General features: G+C 36.9%; 3 protein-coding genes across 8 annotated transcripts in view; all 3 read left to right on the forward strand.

Annotated features, from left to right (window-relative positions):
* The window catches only part of LOC107684343 (heterogeneous nuclear ribonucleoprotein K-like), a 29,740-nt gene extending 28,153 nt beyond the window's left edge, over nucleotides 1–1,587 (forward strand). For all 6 annotated transcript variants that reach the window (XM_016480573.1, XM_016480576.1, XM_016480574.1 and 3 more), the window contains one exon: nucleotides 691–1,587. In XM_016480573.1, coding sequence (XP_016336059.1) covers nucleotides 691–721 — 31 coding nt within the window. In that variant the 3' untranslated portion in view covers nucleotides 722–1,587. The remainder of the gene's footprint in view (nucleotides 1–690) is intronic.
* A 3,857-nt stretch (nucleotides 1,588–5,444) lies between these two features.
* Nucleotides 5,445–6,915, forward strand: LOC107684371 (guanine nucleotide-binding protein G(q) subunit alpha-like). Its single transcript, XM_016480623.1, has 2 exons — nucleotides 5,445–6,175; nucleotides 6,695–6,915. The coding sequence occupies exons 1-2, from the start codon at nucleotides 6,040–6,042 to the stop codon at nucleotides 6,913–6,915; spliced, it is 357 nt and encodes a 118-aa protein (XP_016336109.1). The 5' UTR covers nucleotides 5,445–6,039.
* Nucleotides 6,916–7,106: 191 nt separating this feature from the next.
* LOC107684344 (guanine nucleotide-binding protein G(q) subunit alpha-like) lies at nucleotides 7,107–16,123 on the forward strand. The gene is made up of 7 exons (XM_016480580.1): nucleotides 7,107–7,837; nucleotides 8,357–8,541; nucleotides 9,585–9,739; nucleotides 12,884–13,012; nucleotides 13,171–13,300; nucleotides 14,368–14,521; nucleotides 14,758–16,123. Exons 1-7 carry the CDS (start codon nucleotides 7,702–7,704, stop codon nucleotides 14,946–14,948), a joined length of 1,080 nt encoding a protein of 359 aa, XP_016336066.1. The 5' UTR covers nucleotides 7,107–7,701; the 3' UTR covers nucleotides 14,949–16,123.

Below are 16,123 nucleotides of genomic sequence, written 5' to 3' on the forward strand. Positions count from 1 at the left end.
TGCAACTTTACAGATCTTCTTTATGCACCAAGAGCTTGTAACACTCCAAAGAGAAAGGAAAAATTGAAATCGCATCATATGACCCCTTTAAGGAAGCCCTGTATAATTAGGCTAGTTTTCAAACTGGATGCATTTCTTATGGAGTATTAACGTGTTTTAAAACGGTTAGATTGTAGCATGCAAGTTAATGCATTGCTGCTAAAATATCAAAACAAAAGAAGAAGAAAAAATCTAGTCAACTGTACTAATCAACTAGTAGGTTTTTGGACAGCTAGTTGACCCCTAACTAATTTGAGCTTCTTAATTTTACTCGAGAAAAAAATATAATAATAAAGAAAATATGAAATAAAATGGGTTAGTAATGCTATTTCATGTTGAATTTAAAGCCCGTTGCATGCTAGTATGAGTAAACCTAAAATATGCAAATAGAGCCAGGAAAACAACCTTAAAATGCTCTAAGTAAATCAACTTGTTTAATTACCTTTTCTACACGGTGTATTATAAACCAGATGATGTACTCGTGCTATATTTGAATACTTTGAATTAGCTTTATTATAATACTATACAGTTTGTTTTGTGGTGTTTATTGTAACGGCATATCCAGATTATAAATCACTTGGCCGCTGGCTGAACTGTCCCAGCATGATGAGGTTTTGTCTCTGGTCTCAACCGTGTCATTTCCTCTTTCAGCGTGAAGCAGTACTCTGGTCGGTTCTTCTAGAGGGTGGAGATGGAAGCCAAACTGCCATATGCCCATTCACTTCAACTTGTTTTCAGAGCCTACATTCCTCTGCTTCTTGGGTAGATGTGTGCTCCCTGACATTTCTCCTAACAATATTTTTAAACAGCATATTTGAGGGAAAAGTTTTCTCAAAAGCAAGTGGATCCTCTTATTTCTTTAACATTTTTCTTTCTGCACGTGATTTTTCCATTATTGATTGCACTGTTTTGTAAGTAGAGGGAGCCCATCTGTGAAGTCCGCTGTTGGCCTTACCAGAGCTGCATGCTTAATCTGTGCAACATGCAGAATGTAATCTTATAAGTGTTGTTGTTTTTTGTTGTTTTTTTTGCCAATGAATTTATTGTTCCATTATCTTCATGATGAGACTTTTTGGGGAAAGTGTAAATATTCAGTTCAGTTCTTTAAAGTTTTAATATCAGTACAGTTTTATTTAAAGGATGATTTTGATTTGAAAAATGGGGGTATTGAGGGTGGGAAAAGGATTCATTCCTGAGGGATTTTTTTTTTGTGCTAGTTTTTTTTCAACCCGATTTCCAGATTGGTAAAACTTCAGAAGATTGATTGACCGTTTGTACTCCATTGACATTGGGATCCATTAAATCTTGCTAGCGCTTATTTTGTACATCTGTTTGTAAGCATTTTCACCATTTTAAATGGATCTTTCTAGACACCTTTCTCTTCACAGTTGGGGGGGAAATAAAAGCTTCTCTGTAAAAAAAAAAAAAAAAAAAAAATGTGGCAGATCTCTTCCATGTTCTCGTATCATTCTTTCTCTCTGTCCCCTCTAGTGTCTTTGTAGAATGTGCTGCAAATCTAAAAGAAAAATAAATAAATAAATTCTGTGCCACCTTTTACTAAAACCGTGTCTGTGACATTTGCTTTGGTTGTGGTGCTTTTGGAATGAATGTCTATCAAAAGAGACACATGCAGTTAAATGAGATGTGGTGTATGCGTCTTGTGACAGAGTTGTAGAGCGGGGGTGTGCACTTAACAAAGTAGATACACATCTTAAAGGAACACTCCACTATTTTTGAAAATAGGCAAATTTTCCAACTCCCCTAGAGTTAAACAGTTGAGTTTTACCGTTTTCAAATCCATTCAGCCGATCTCCGGGTCTGGCGGTAGCACTTTTAGCTGTAGCTTAGCATAGATCATTGAATCTGATTAGACCGTTAGCATCTCGCTCAAAAATGACCAAAGAGTTTCTATATTTTTCCTATTTAAAACTTGACTCGTCTGTAGTTACATCGTGTACTAAGACCGACAGAAAATGAAAATTTGTGATTTTCTAGGCCGATATGGCTAGGAACTATACTCTCATTCCAGCGTAATAATCAAGGAACTTTGCTGCCGTACCATGGGTGCAGCAGGCACAATGATATTACGCAGTGCCTGAAAATAGGCTTACTGGATGTTACCTAGCTGGGGACTATTTTCAGGCGCTGTGTAATATTGCGCCTGCTGCACCCGTGGTTCTGCAGCAAAGTTCCTTGATTATTGCGGAAAACGGTAAAACTCAACTGTTTAACTCTAGGGGAGTTGGAAAATGAGCCTATTTTCAAAAATAGTGGAGTGTTCCTTTCATGTCTACTAGTTTAGAGAAAAATGTGTCATGTTACTTTTACATTCTTAGCACAATTTTACTTTATCAAATCATGTTTCTATAAATTCTACTACACTTAATAGAAAAATATGGAATGGACTGACTAAGGCTACTAGCTTATTTGTAGTGCATACAAGTACTAGTCAAGGTTATATAAAACCATAAAAAAAACATTTTCATTACTTAAATATTAGCTGAAATAAAAAGTAAACAGCTATGTTGCCATGTATATGCTGTGTAAAATAACTAAACTGAATAAACTAAACTATATAGACATTAAAAAAATAATAGTAAATGTGACAAAAACACAACACAATTACAAAAACATTTCAACTGAATTTTTTTTTTGAATGAATAAAAACAATTATTCAAAATATTAACAAAAACCTATATAATAGCAATGATAATAAAATAACACTGGTACTTAAATCTGATTATTTGATTAGAGCAGATTTTTCATTAAGTGGTTAAAATAATTTCTTATAAGTTTGTTTTATAGAACCGGCTAGTGTTGGGCAGTTACTAGTAACTTAGTTACTGTAATAATATTACCTTTTGCAGTAACTAGTAGTGTAACTAATTACTAATAAGATTTTAGTAATATTACAGTTACCATCCATAAAACAGCTTAGTTACTTTTGATAACTTTTGCCTCAACCCCACTGATTTAAAATCCAACAATCAAATAATTTCTGGATTTATTTTCATAGTTTTCACAACTCGCACATGCATGTGATGTCCCAAGTGCAGCAGGCAAGCTTGGAATATGGAAACGCTTACATTCAGCAGATAGAAATATTGCATTATATTGATTTTGTCAGGAAAAAAGATGATATGAACACTGTTGTGCAAGTTGTGGATTTACTCTGGCATCACATCCCTCTGATCAGCATGTGGTACATTATATTACTATAATTAAAAATCTTTTTGGAAATTAAACCGTTTCTTACAAACTTATGTGATTTGATCAAATACACAATGAAATATAATCATGTATGGGTAACAGAGAAATTACAATTAGCTTCAAGCTACACATGACAATTAATGAGATTAATACAACACTTTTACTCGAATGTCACTATCAATCACTATTGAGTGTTTGTAATTACTTCTGACTGCGATCCAATGTGGATTTTGGTGAAATGGTGAGGCAGAAATATGTTGTTAGTAAGAAGAATTTTATGTGGAAGATACACAGTTAGGCTACAACTTCTGTAGGGTGTGAAGAAGTACTAGTAGTAATGTAACTAATTACTGTTGCCAGAAAGTAACAATAGGGCCTTTCGCACCGCTTTAGTTCCAGAACTAAATGTACAGTACTAAAGTACTGGGACGATTTTGCGCGAACTATTTCCCAGTACTATTTAAAGGGTTGCATTCGCACCGAGAGTGTGTACTAAGAAGTGACGTAAGCCGGTCGACAGCGACGTCATTTGTGCGCGGCGTTCAACAACAGAAACAAAGAAGAACAACATTAACAACAGGAGGACGGAGGACGCTGTGATCGGAGATGTGTTTTTGTTGTGTGTTGGTGGTTTCACAATAATGGACATGGAATGTCGACGTATACGTAAAGCGATTGAAAGAACGGAAAGGAGGACTAAGAATCACTTTTGAAAGGAGTAACTAGTAATTAGTAATATATTACATTCTTTGAGTAACTAGTGCAACACTGGAACCGGCACATGAAAACAACTAAAAACAAATATTTCAATGGCATGGCAACCGTTAAGGGTTTGAGAATTGTATTTGTAATTTTGGTAATACACTTGATCTTGAAGTCAAAGAAAGCTATATTTCATGATGTTCACTAAAATCTAATTTAGGTCATGAAAAAGGCTTAAGATTCGTCCAGTGTTTAAAGTCTGAAGAATTTTCATTCTGTTTGACCAGCTGCTCCTCCTCAATTCTGCGCGTCACACAACAGGGAGTGGATGATGCTGTCGCCTTTAATGAACATTACATATTAGTAGGCAGGTCCGAATCATTTTACCGAGTCGGTTGGTTTGGACGATGCTTTGAGTCGAATTCAAACACCGATTCATTTGAATCACACCAGATTAAGTTGATCTGCTCATTTTTTATTTTTTTTTTAAATGAAGTTTTTATTGGTTTTCTTTATACATAACAAAACATACCAGTACAAAAATAAATAAATAAATACACTGTATACAAAACAAAACAAACAAAAGTAATTATCATAAATAATAATAATAATTATAGAAATTACACTTAAATGCACAACAGGATAATCAAGTCACACTTCAAAGGATGAGTTTTCATTTAAACATTTGCCAATTGATGATTCAAACGCGAGTTTGGGCAGTGTGGAGTAGCACTTGTAGTTTGTCATTTCTCCGATCATGCAGACAGAGTTTTATGTTTACGCGGCGCGATGCAATGCAACGCAACGCTTAAAAAGACAGTATAAGTCATTATAATCAGTAATTATGTCCCCACTGGATGCAACAAATGCCGCCAATCACAGCACACCTCGCTTTTTCAGACCGTTGAGCTTTGTAAAAATCGACGCGGTTCAAAAAGGCAGGGCATAGAGGAGAAACAATAATGTACAATGTACAGTAAATAATGTGTTTTTTGAACTTTAAACCGCATAAACACCTTTCATTACACCAAATACACAATACACAAATCTTTTTAGCAGTATCATATGACCCCTTTAAGTGAAGGACATTGAATATCTTTCCAAAATCTAAGTATCAGTCGTACTGCCGTGATTACACCGACAGTAACAAGGGAAAACTCGTTATTTTTAATCTGAGGAATCTCCGATTTATCTCCTAAAAGACAAATCCTTGATGAAAATGGAAGGTTAAATCCCAAACATCTTCCAAGATATTTCAACACAATTTCCCAAAAAGGTTGAATCTTTGAACATTGCCAGAGAGCATGAATGTATGTGCCAATTACGTATAAAAATGTACAAATTTTGGAACCACAAACTGTCCCCGTCGTTCAGTTTACTAACAAAGTTCACAAAGTTCTCTGATTCTCACACGCGTGCAAATCGGTTCGTTCGAATAGTTCAAAAGAACGATTCGTTCGCGATTCGGACAACCCAATTACATATGTATGAGCCGAGAGTCCAAATTCGAGTCTATTCAAACTGGCATTTAAATCAACAGGAGTGAAGACCTCAGTAGACTAACTTACAAAATCACTCCTGTTCGCGGTGTTACGAGAGTACTGTAGCGTTCACTTCGTTGGGAAACGGGTTTCCAGGGAATAATTCGGCCATATGCAGCGATACCACGCCCGGAGTGGAGACTTTAACACGGGGGCAACACCATTCATGCAAATATTCCCAACCACTAGTTCACGGACAGGGGACTTTAGTACGGTCTAAAGAGGAACTACTGTGTTGTATTGACTTTCAATATTGAACGCCAAATATAAAACAGTCTGTAATGGAGTTATTAAATCCAAAGGATCTGTTGCTTTCCTGAGTGATATAAAACCGTTAAACCGCATCAGGATTACATGTCGAATGCTGTAACATTTTTCCAACCGCTGCAGAAATATTAGTGTACAAATGATCGGTTTATGATTTGGATTCTTTCCTCAACGCGCTGCAGGGAAACGCTTTATCTAAACGCCTGCATTTGAGTTGGAACTGACGTTCTTTCGATGGAATTGCTGAAAAGCTCCGAATTGTAAATCGTCGCGGAGAATCATGACGCCGGACACCATCATGGCGTGCTGCCTCAGCGAGGAGGCGAAAGAAGCGCGACGGATCAACGATGAGATCGAGCGGCAGCTGCGCCGCGACAAGAAAGACGCTCGACGCGAGCTCAAACTGCTTCTGCTGGGTACGCCGTGCTTTCGTGTCACTCTACCAAACTTTCGTGCATGTGTACAAAATGTGATATCTTTATATCATGTGATTCACCAACGAATAGTTTATTTGATTCGGCTCTGTTTATGTATTCAGTCGAGTAGAGATATTCTTGAGTCAAATCTCTGCTGGATAATTTAGTTTAACTGTTAAAACGTGGCAGTTTGTTTGTTTTAACTAGTCTACATTACCTGGTCAAAGCTGGGGCCAGTAGCATAAACATAGCCACTATGTTAAGACTGTGTCTAAAAACTAGTCTGACCAACATAGCAGTTTGTCAAGGGGTATTCAGTCTCACTTTTTGGACTCAAATTAGACTGGTCTACTTTATGAACAGAAAATGCTGCACGTGTACTGGGAATTTATCTGGAGTGATATCCAAGTGAGTCTGTGAATCGTTGCCATTCAAGAACCTTCCAGACAAACCAATTAGTTCAAACGAATCTGATTTTCCACTGCTAACCCTTCACTTTTCACATGTTTCCGCTTTCAGGAACTGGAGAGAGTGGGAAAAGCACCTTTGTTAAACAGATAAGAATCATTCATGGCTCAGGCTACTCGGAAGAGGACCGGAGAAGCTTTACCAAGCTGGTCTACCAAAACATCTTCACATCTTTGCAGGCCATGATACGGGCATGCCGTGATTACACCGACAGTAACAAGGGAAAACTCGTTGATCTGCTCATTTTAACCGTTACTTCTGTAGCAAAATAATGTCAATGTATTACGTATAATTACATACAAAATGTACAAATTTTGGAACCACAAACTGTCCCCGTCGTTCAGTTTACTAACAAAGTTCTTACAGTCTACTGATTCTCACACGCGTGCAAATCGGTTCGTTCGAATAGTTCAAAAGAACGATTCGTTCGCGATTCGGACAACCCAATTACATATGTATGAGCCGAGAGTCCAAATTCGAGTCTATTCAAACTGGCATTTAAATCAACAGGAGTGAAGACCTCAGTAGACTAACTTACAAAATCACTCCTGTTCGCGGTGTTACGAGAGTACTGTAGCGTTCACTTCGTTGGGAAACGGGTTTCCAGGGAATAATTCGGCCATATGCAGCGATACCACGCCCGGAGTGGAGACTTTAACACGGGGGCAACACCATTCATGCAAATATTCCCAACCACTAGTTCACGGACAGGGGACTTTAGTACGGTCTAAAGAGGAACTACTGTGTTGTATTGACTTTCAATATTGAACGCCAAATATAAAACAGTCTGTAATGGAGTTATTAAATCCAAAGGATCTGTTGCTTTCCTGAGTGATATAAAACCGTTAAACCGCATCAGGATTACATGTCGAATGCTGTAACATTTTTCCAACCGCTGCAGAAATATTAGTGTACAAATGATCGGTTTATGATTTGGATTCTTTCCTCAACGCGCTGCAGGGAAACGCTTTATCTAAACGCCTGCATTTGAGTTGGAACTGACGTTCTTTCGATGGAATTGCTGAAAAGCTCCGAATTGTAAATCGTCGCGGAGAATCATGACGCCGGACACCATCATGGCGTGCTGCCTCAGCGAGGAGGCGAAAGAAGCGCGACGGATCAACGATGAGATCGAGCGGCAGCTGCGCCGCGACAAGAAAGACGCTCGACGCGAGCTCAAACTGCTTCTGCTGGGTACGCCGTGCTTTCGTGTCACTCTACCAAACTTTCGTGCATGTGTACAAAATGTGATATCTTTATATCATGTGATTCACCAACGAATAGTTTATTTGATTCGGCTCTGTTTATGTATTCAGTCGAGTAGAGATATTCTTGAGTCAAATCTCTGCTGGATAATTTAGTTTAACTGTTAAAACGTGGCAGTTTGTTTGTTTTAACTAGTCTACATTACCTGGTCAAAGCTGGGGCCAGTAGCATAAACATAGCCACTATGTTAAGACTGTGTCTAAAAACTAGTCTGACCAACATAGCAGTTTGTCAAGGGGTATTCAGTCTCACTTTTTGGACTCAAATTAGACTGGTCTACTTTATGAACAGAAAATGCTGCACGTGTACTGGGAATTTATCTGGAGTGATATCCAAGTGAGTCTGTGAATCGTTGCCATTCAAGAACCTTCCAGACAAACCAATTAGTTCAAACGAATCTGATTTTCCACTGCTAACCCTTCACTTTTCACATGTTTCCGCTTTCAGGAACTGGAGAGAGTGGGAAAAGCACCTTTGTTAAACAGATAAGAATCATTCATGGCTCAGGCTACTCGGAAGAGGACCGGAGAAGCTTTACCAAGCTGGTCTACCAAAACATCTTCACATCTTTGCAGGCCATGATACGGGCAATGGATACTCTCCAGATCCACTACAAATATGAACGTAATAAGGTACAGTAATTTGTCATACCCAGCCACTCTTACTAAACTAAAGTTTCTATGGATTTGTTATGGATTCTTTACCTTGACATGGTCACAGGTCTTTGAACTTTTAAAGTGCAAGCTAAAGCTTTCATGGTGAAGAAATAGATGCTATTGAATGTTATTGGTGCTACAAATGTTACACAGCATCAACGTTTTGCATCTTCTATAGTTATGATAATTCAGAGGAGAAAAAATGTTGTAGCGAAGTCAGGGGAATGTTGTGATTGTCTGATTGATGATGCATTGTCTGCATGAGAGTCGTGGCTCAATGTGTCAGAGCAGTTGACACTCAAATAACTTTGCCATGAAGTAGGTCAAACACTGAATCAAATACCCTGAGAGATACACAATCACTTTGGCTAATTGTGTTGCCCAGGCTTAACACAATTACCCCTCCAAGCTATGAAATTAATTATACCATTTTATGGCCTTGCAGAAATGTGCCATCTAGTTTTTTTTCCATTTGTAGATACCCCCACAGGCAAACCTATTTTCCATTGTGCGTAGTTGAAATATTATAGAACACAGCCTCAATCAAGTTCCATCTTATTGGGTCAGGTGTAGTGAGATGGAGAACTTTACCAAATTTGAGTCTCAAGTAAAATGGGTCAATAAAGTTGTAACTAGGTTATGTATAAGTGGGCTAGGACATGACACGAAGTCTGCTGTTGGTTGGGTCCCATTGGCTCAGGGTTGCCAGGTCTGAGTAGCAAAACCAGCCCCATTGGTAATCAAAACTAGCCCAATCATGGCAAAAAAACTAGCACAATCGCATTCTAGGGAAAATGGCTAAATCTAAATCGATCAAAATTCACATTCCAGGGGGTCAAAAATCTCCTTTAAGAGGGTTCCACCTTGGTCGAAATTGCTTTCCAGGGAGCTGGGGGTTTCGCTTCAACATTATAAAAGTAGCCCAATTCCGTGGAAAAACCATGGACTTGGCATCGCTGCATTGGCTGAAGCATCAGCTTTTTAACACTGTTTTAAATGCACTACTTTTCCCCTCACAGGCCAATGCAAACATTGTCAGAGAAGTAGACGTAGAGAAGGTCGTCTTGTTCGTCAGCCCCTATGTAGATGCCATCAGGAGTTTATGGAATGACCCAGGAATTCAGGAGTGTTATGACCGGAGGAGAGAATACCAGCTCTCAGATTCCACAAAATAGTGAGTGCATCTTAAACCTGTCACCTTCCATAAGAAAGAAGGATCACAGTGAGGTCTCTCTAATGTCTCATAAGTTTCCCCTAAACAGCAGTGAGATTAAATGGAGAACAAATGTGGCTTTTACTGAAGACTACTGCTTCTCTGACTTTTTTTCTCATTTGAAAAAGATTATTGATCAGTAATCTAACATGTGTCCTCTATAGAGTTTTAGAAAATATCTCAACGTCTCACTGCAGTCAGATTTGCCAAGAGACCAAAGTCTGCGCTCACAAGTTCTATCAAAACATTTTTCATCAAATTCACCCAAGACCGAATGGTCTGAGCTGATATTCAAATTAATATTAGTAGCTCAATACTATTGCTATGTCAGTATTTGTAACAAAGTTAATACTTACATGAAATCTCTCTGAGCAATATTCTTCCTCTGAATTTTAGTCTGACAAACAGTGAGTAAAGTGAGTTTTTGCGAATGTAACTAAATGCTATAAGCCAACATGCCATAATACTGAGTAACTATGAGCTTCCATATGAAATGTTTAGCATATTTTATATTCCAATCTACATAAACCATTGTCTTAGGATTTATGTTTATTGTCATGAATTAATCAGTAAGCTGAACCAATGTGACTGTCATACCTGCCAATAGTAGTTGGGAATCTGCATTTTAAGTTTCTGACAAATTAATACGTATAAGTATTATTACCAGATTCTTTTTTCCATGAAGAAAGTTAAGCCCATTTTAGGATCATTAAGATCAATCAAGCACCTGCTCCAGTTTAATTATACAATTTCAATTAAATGTTATGCTGCTATGCTATATATACAGGCCCGGACTGGCCATTGCGAGCACCGGGAGAATTCCCTGTGGCCTAGCGGCTAATTTGACCCACTGCCCTGGTGTTGTTGTTTTTTTTTTTTCCCAAAGTTAAGCAGCAGTGAATGTTGCGAAATTACTGACCTGTTCAGGGCTTCAAATGCAAGTCAGTTTCATCTGTAAACTACTGTAGTTTTGAGAATTAAACTGCTAGAACCTGTTAGGCTATCAGGAGCACCCCATTATTATCATCAGTCAGAATACTGTGCTAAAAGAAATCATTTAATTATCGATTGTAAAGTTATATTAATCAATTTAGCAGACAGATATTCACATGGATTTATTGTATAGGTAGAGAGGGAGCTAGAGCAGACAGCAACACAAAAATATAAGTCATAATAATGCCTAATAATGCAATAGTGTGTTCAGTATTAGGAATTTTAAATAACGATATTGTACTAATTTTGACATTTAGGCACTTTAGAAAATGTTTTAATATGTTTGTAGGAAATATAGGGTATTTAAGTCATATTAGGATAAATAGCATTCTGTGCTTATAAATTGTAATGAGGTGGTTGTTTTGCAACAAGGTGGACACAGTTATGTTCATAACAGTAGACCTGCTGGTGAAGAAGTACAAGAAAAAAAGGGAGAGACAGAGATATTGGTGAAAATTAAAAAAAGGAAAATGGAAGTTAAGGTGCAGTTCAAGCCTTTAATTATTTTCCACGGGCCCCAAACTAAGGATTTTACAGAAGAGGATTAGGGCCAAGCAATAATAAAAAATCTCATCTCGAGATTAAAGTCATTATAATGCGAAAATGTTAAAATAAAATGTTGAGAATGAAGTCATTCAATTTCGAGAATAAAGTCGTGTTTCGAGAAAAAACTTGTTAAATTTTGAGAAAAAAAGTCGAAATAAGATAAGAATAAACTCATTAAATTACGAGGAAAAAGTTGTAAGAGAGCAATGCTTGTGGATGTAGCATATAATGCGGTCGACCAGAGTTCGAATCTACCTTTTGCCGAACTCGCTCTTCTTCCTTTTTTCATCACATATCACATCGGAAAAGTGAAAATCAATTGCCTAACGAGTGTTTAATAATGATGTATTAATTGGGTAGGTTTAGGTGTAGGTAGGCTATAAGGAGGGCTTTGTTGTAACAAAGGCAGCGTCTATTTAATAATTTTAATAAAGAAAATAATTTACACTGTTATTATTGCATCCTGTTAATGTACAACAATACTGAGGTGCAAATAGTATCTGTCACTATTTCGAAGTATAAATGGCATCTAATTACTATTTACACTTATTGCAAAGATCTGCTATACTTTTACATAGCGTAAATAGAATCGCTATTTTCACTTAGTGTAAATAGCACATCGCTAAAAATGCTGCTGTCACTTATTGTAAATAGAATATATCAATATTTTCACTTAGTGTAAATTGCATCTACTTTCACTTAGCGTAAATAGCATCCAATGTGATATGTGATGAAAAAAGGAAGAAGAGCGAGTTCGGCAAAAGGCGAATTCTAACTCTAGTCGGCCGCATCATATGCTACATCCACGAGCATTGTGCTTTAGGACCTGAGCCACTGCAGACGCTGACTAACACTGTCCAACGAGATCAGATGAACATGAGACGAGTGTTTATTCTCAACATTTTATTTCGACTTTATTCTCGTAATTTAATGAGTTTATTCTCAACATTTAATTTCAACTTTTTTTCTCAAAAACACGACTTTTTTCTCGTAATTTAATGAGTTTATTCTTCAAATTTAATTTAGACTTTTTCTTGAAATTTAACGAGTTTAATCTCGCATTATAATGACTTTAATATCGAGATGGTTTTATTTTTTATTATTGCATGTCCCTAATCCTCTTCCGTAGGATTTAGACCTTTTATGTGCTGGCCATACAAATAATATGGTTGTCTGTGGTTTTTAGAATTTGTTGTTGGTATTTAGGATGGCCTGGATGAGTGTGAGATTTCCCGGCCTGAAATTACGTCCCAGTCCGTCCCTGTATGTATGTGTATATATATATATATATATGTATGTGTATATGTATATTTGTGTGTATATGTACAGTATATGTATGTATACTGAGAATGGGATATTTGCTTAATTAGCTTGCAAATATTATCACAATACAAAAAGTCCTAATGTTGCAAAAATATGCGTCCTTTATCTAGAAGTACATTTGTTATTTTTTTTATTTTGAGGTAAAATGCTACTCAGACATGTTCTTGACAGGTTTCACAGGTATTGCAGTAACAAATCATAGAGATGCTTCAGAACTGTGAAATGTTCACCGTTTGTCCACAGTTATCTAAATTCACTGGATCGCATTGCCAACCCTTCCTATCTTCCCACCCAGCAAGATGTGCTCAGGGTCAGAGTGCCCACTACAGGGATCATCGAATACCCCTTCGATCTACAGAGTGTCATATTCAGGTAAATCTTCTCTTTATAGTTACTCTTCTAGTTCATCTAGTACTGCATTGATACAAAATGCTCAGTTCATCCAGTTCAGCCCAGTGCTCAGATGCCATCATGTTTCCAGACTGTAAGTGTTTGACTCTTCAAACTCATGACTTCTCCTTCTCCATCAGGATGGTAGATGTAGGGGGGCAGCGGTCAGAAAGGCGGAAGTGGATCCACTGCTTTGAAAATGTCACCTCCATCATGTTCCTGGTAGCCCTCAGTGAATATGACCAAGTTCTCGTTGAGTCTGACAATGAGGTAAATCAAGTACCAGAAGAGGGAGCCAAAGTTGTTACTAACCACTTGAAATGTTTGTAGAAACGCTATTTTGCATGATGGCTTGATGCATAAGCCTTTTAGCACAGATGAATTCACTGTATTATATGATTTTTTTACATTTTATAAATTTGATTTATAGTTTTTAAAAATGTATTTTAAGAGGTACTTCAGTTTGTTTTTTTATTTTTATTTTTTGTATACAATCCTACAATCAAGATTGTAGCAAAGAAAAATGTCTTATTAAAAGTGTAAATTTCTTGGGGGAAAAACATTTAATTGTATGGTATAATCTTTTGAAATTATTTTTTAAATAAAATAACTAGTGAAGCAGCGTTAAAATATATTACTAATAATTGAAAAAAAGATTACATCTGCAAATATCCTCAGAAGTGTAACCAACATGCAGAACGCCTTTTGTTGACATGTGACAAAACATAAAACCAGAAATAGTATACTTATTAAAAAGTAAACTTTTGTGTCTACATCTGTATCAAATTTCTTTTAAATAACACATTTTGAAAAAAAATGTAATAATATTTTACTTAATGGCTACACCACTTGACATTTTTAAAGTCATTAAATGAAACTTTTGATGAAATTCTTATTTGTAATTAATTTGATCATATAAAAACAGTCTCCGAGTTAATGATGTGATCATGTAACCAGTAGAGAACAAACTACAGTGCCCTCCACTAATATTGGCACCCTTGGAAAATATGAGCAAAGGCGGCTGTGCAAATAAATCCGCATCATTTATCTTTTTGGTCTTTCATTCAAAAAATTCACAAAATTCTTAACTTTTCATTGAAGTGAAACAATTGAAAGTGGGGGTAAACCAAGGGTGCCAGTATTAGTTGAGAGCACTGTACATTCTGAACTTAAAATAGCAAGCTGTGCTCACTTTAGCAGTGTTTGAATGAAATCATTTTATTTTATTTTTTTCCCCCTGAAATTGTCTGAAGCAGTGAACGGAGTGTTGATTGCTGAAGTAAAGCAGGACTAAAATAACCACTGAAATGGCCCTGTTATGTTATTTTCCCCCACAGAATCGAATGGAGGAAAGCAAAGCATTGTTTAGGACGATAATAACATACCCCTGGTTCCAGAATTCATCAGTTATTCTTTTTCTGAACAAGAAAGACCTTTTGGAAGAGAAAATAATGTATTCACATCTTGTAGATTACTTTCCTGAATATGACGGTAAGTTTAAAAATATTGTGATATATTGTTTTTCCAAATCTATACGGTGAGGTTTGAAAAGGATGATCAATCATGATGTGTTTATTAGCTGATGGACTGATGGTCTTTCCATTGCGCTGCTAAAGCATTGCTTATATTATTGTTCATACTTCAGGTTAGAAGTTATTTTAAGTAAAAGCTCTGATCAGTTTCCGGATGACCAAGTTAACCAAGATCGATTTATTGTTCTCTCTAAGGACCCCAGAGAGACGCTCAAGCCGCAAGGGAATTCATCCTGCAGATGTTTGTCGACCTGAATCCAGACTCCGAAAAAATCATTTACTCTCATTTCACCTGCGCCACTGACACCGAAAACATCCGATTCGTGTTCGCTGCTGTCAAGGACACCATCTTGCAGCTCACACTGAAGGAATACAATCTAGTCTGAAAAACGGCCGCTTATGGTTTGGTCATTGTCTTGCCGGGTTAAAGGACTCATCAGTCTGCAGCTAGAGTCTGCCGTAATGCTGTGAGCCATTAAAGTCTGCTTTAACTGTTCGAGCGGTCGGCTGTCCCTGATTCTGCTCTATGAAATTGGACACAAGTTATTTCTATCTGCTCGCTGCTTCGCCATTATTTATTTGCACCTCAGAGCTACTTCACAGGGTTCAACTTGAATGTTATAATTCCATTTGAATGAAAAATGTTATGTTATGGAACTGATTTTTTAAGGTTTATTCTGTAGCAGGTTCTTCAAGTTGTACACATTGAGCTGCTTGCTGTAAATGTTATGTAGATTTAATAATATTAATTATTCTGTGTGGTGAGGTTATTAGAAAGCAATGAAAAGTACTTCTATATTATAACATGGTATTGTTTTTTAAGAGTCAGAGCAAGCTTAGTAGGGTCTTTCCTCATTTCCAAGGCACATGCAATGGTAAAGAATAGATAACAGCTAGTTTACATTAACATTTGCATGAATAATGCCAAAGTTCTTCTAATGTGACTTTTATTTACTGCCAAGCTAATAATCATGCCACAGGTAATAACTTGCCCTTGCCAGTATCACTTATTTCTGTACCATGCCAGCTCTTTGTAATTTTTCTTCTCATTGTGTTCTTGGAACAGATGATTGTACATCTGCTCTTCAAGACCTGATCCATTAAGATCAGCAGTGTTCCACAACATCAAGCCTGAACGATGTGCCAAGTGAGCCGATTCCTGTGTAATCATCCTACAAATGTGCCATTCGGAGATTTTCTGTAACACTTGCATACATTTAGATTTTTTTTACCCATCACCTGTTCTCAATGAGCCAATGATGCTCTTACTGCTGTTGTACTGACTTGACAGTGTGGTTAGTGTGGTGTAATCAAGCTTTGGTCAATATTTGCAATTGTTTTTTTAAAGACAGATTTGTAAAGAGTATCATGTGACTAGATGCGTGTCAAACAAATGAATGTTTTGTGTTGAGCCAAGAGTAAAGGACCAAATTACTGTTGGGGGGGGGGGTTATCACTGTTAGATTTTCTGCTTCAAAAAATTGTTTTCTTTTTTTTTGCAATAAAAGGCTGCTATTTTAGAGAGAATTGTATAAAATTTGCTGTCCAAATGTAACAACAA

This window comes from Sinocyclocheilus anshuiensis, unplaced genomic scaffold (assembly GCF_001515605.1).
Source record: "Sinocyclocheilus anshuiensis isolate Anshui unplaced genomic scaffold, SAMN03320099.WGS_v1.1 scaffold29, whole genome shotgun sequence".
Taxonomy (NCBI): domain Eukaryota; kingdom Metazoa; phylum Chordata; class Actinopteri; order Cypriniformes; family Cyprinidae; genus Sinocyclocheilus; species Sinocyclocheilus anshuiensis.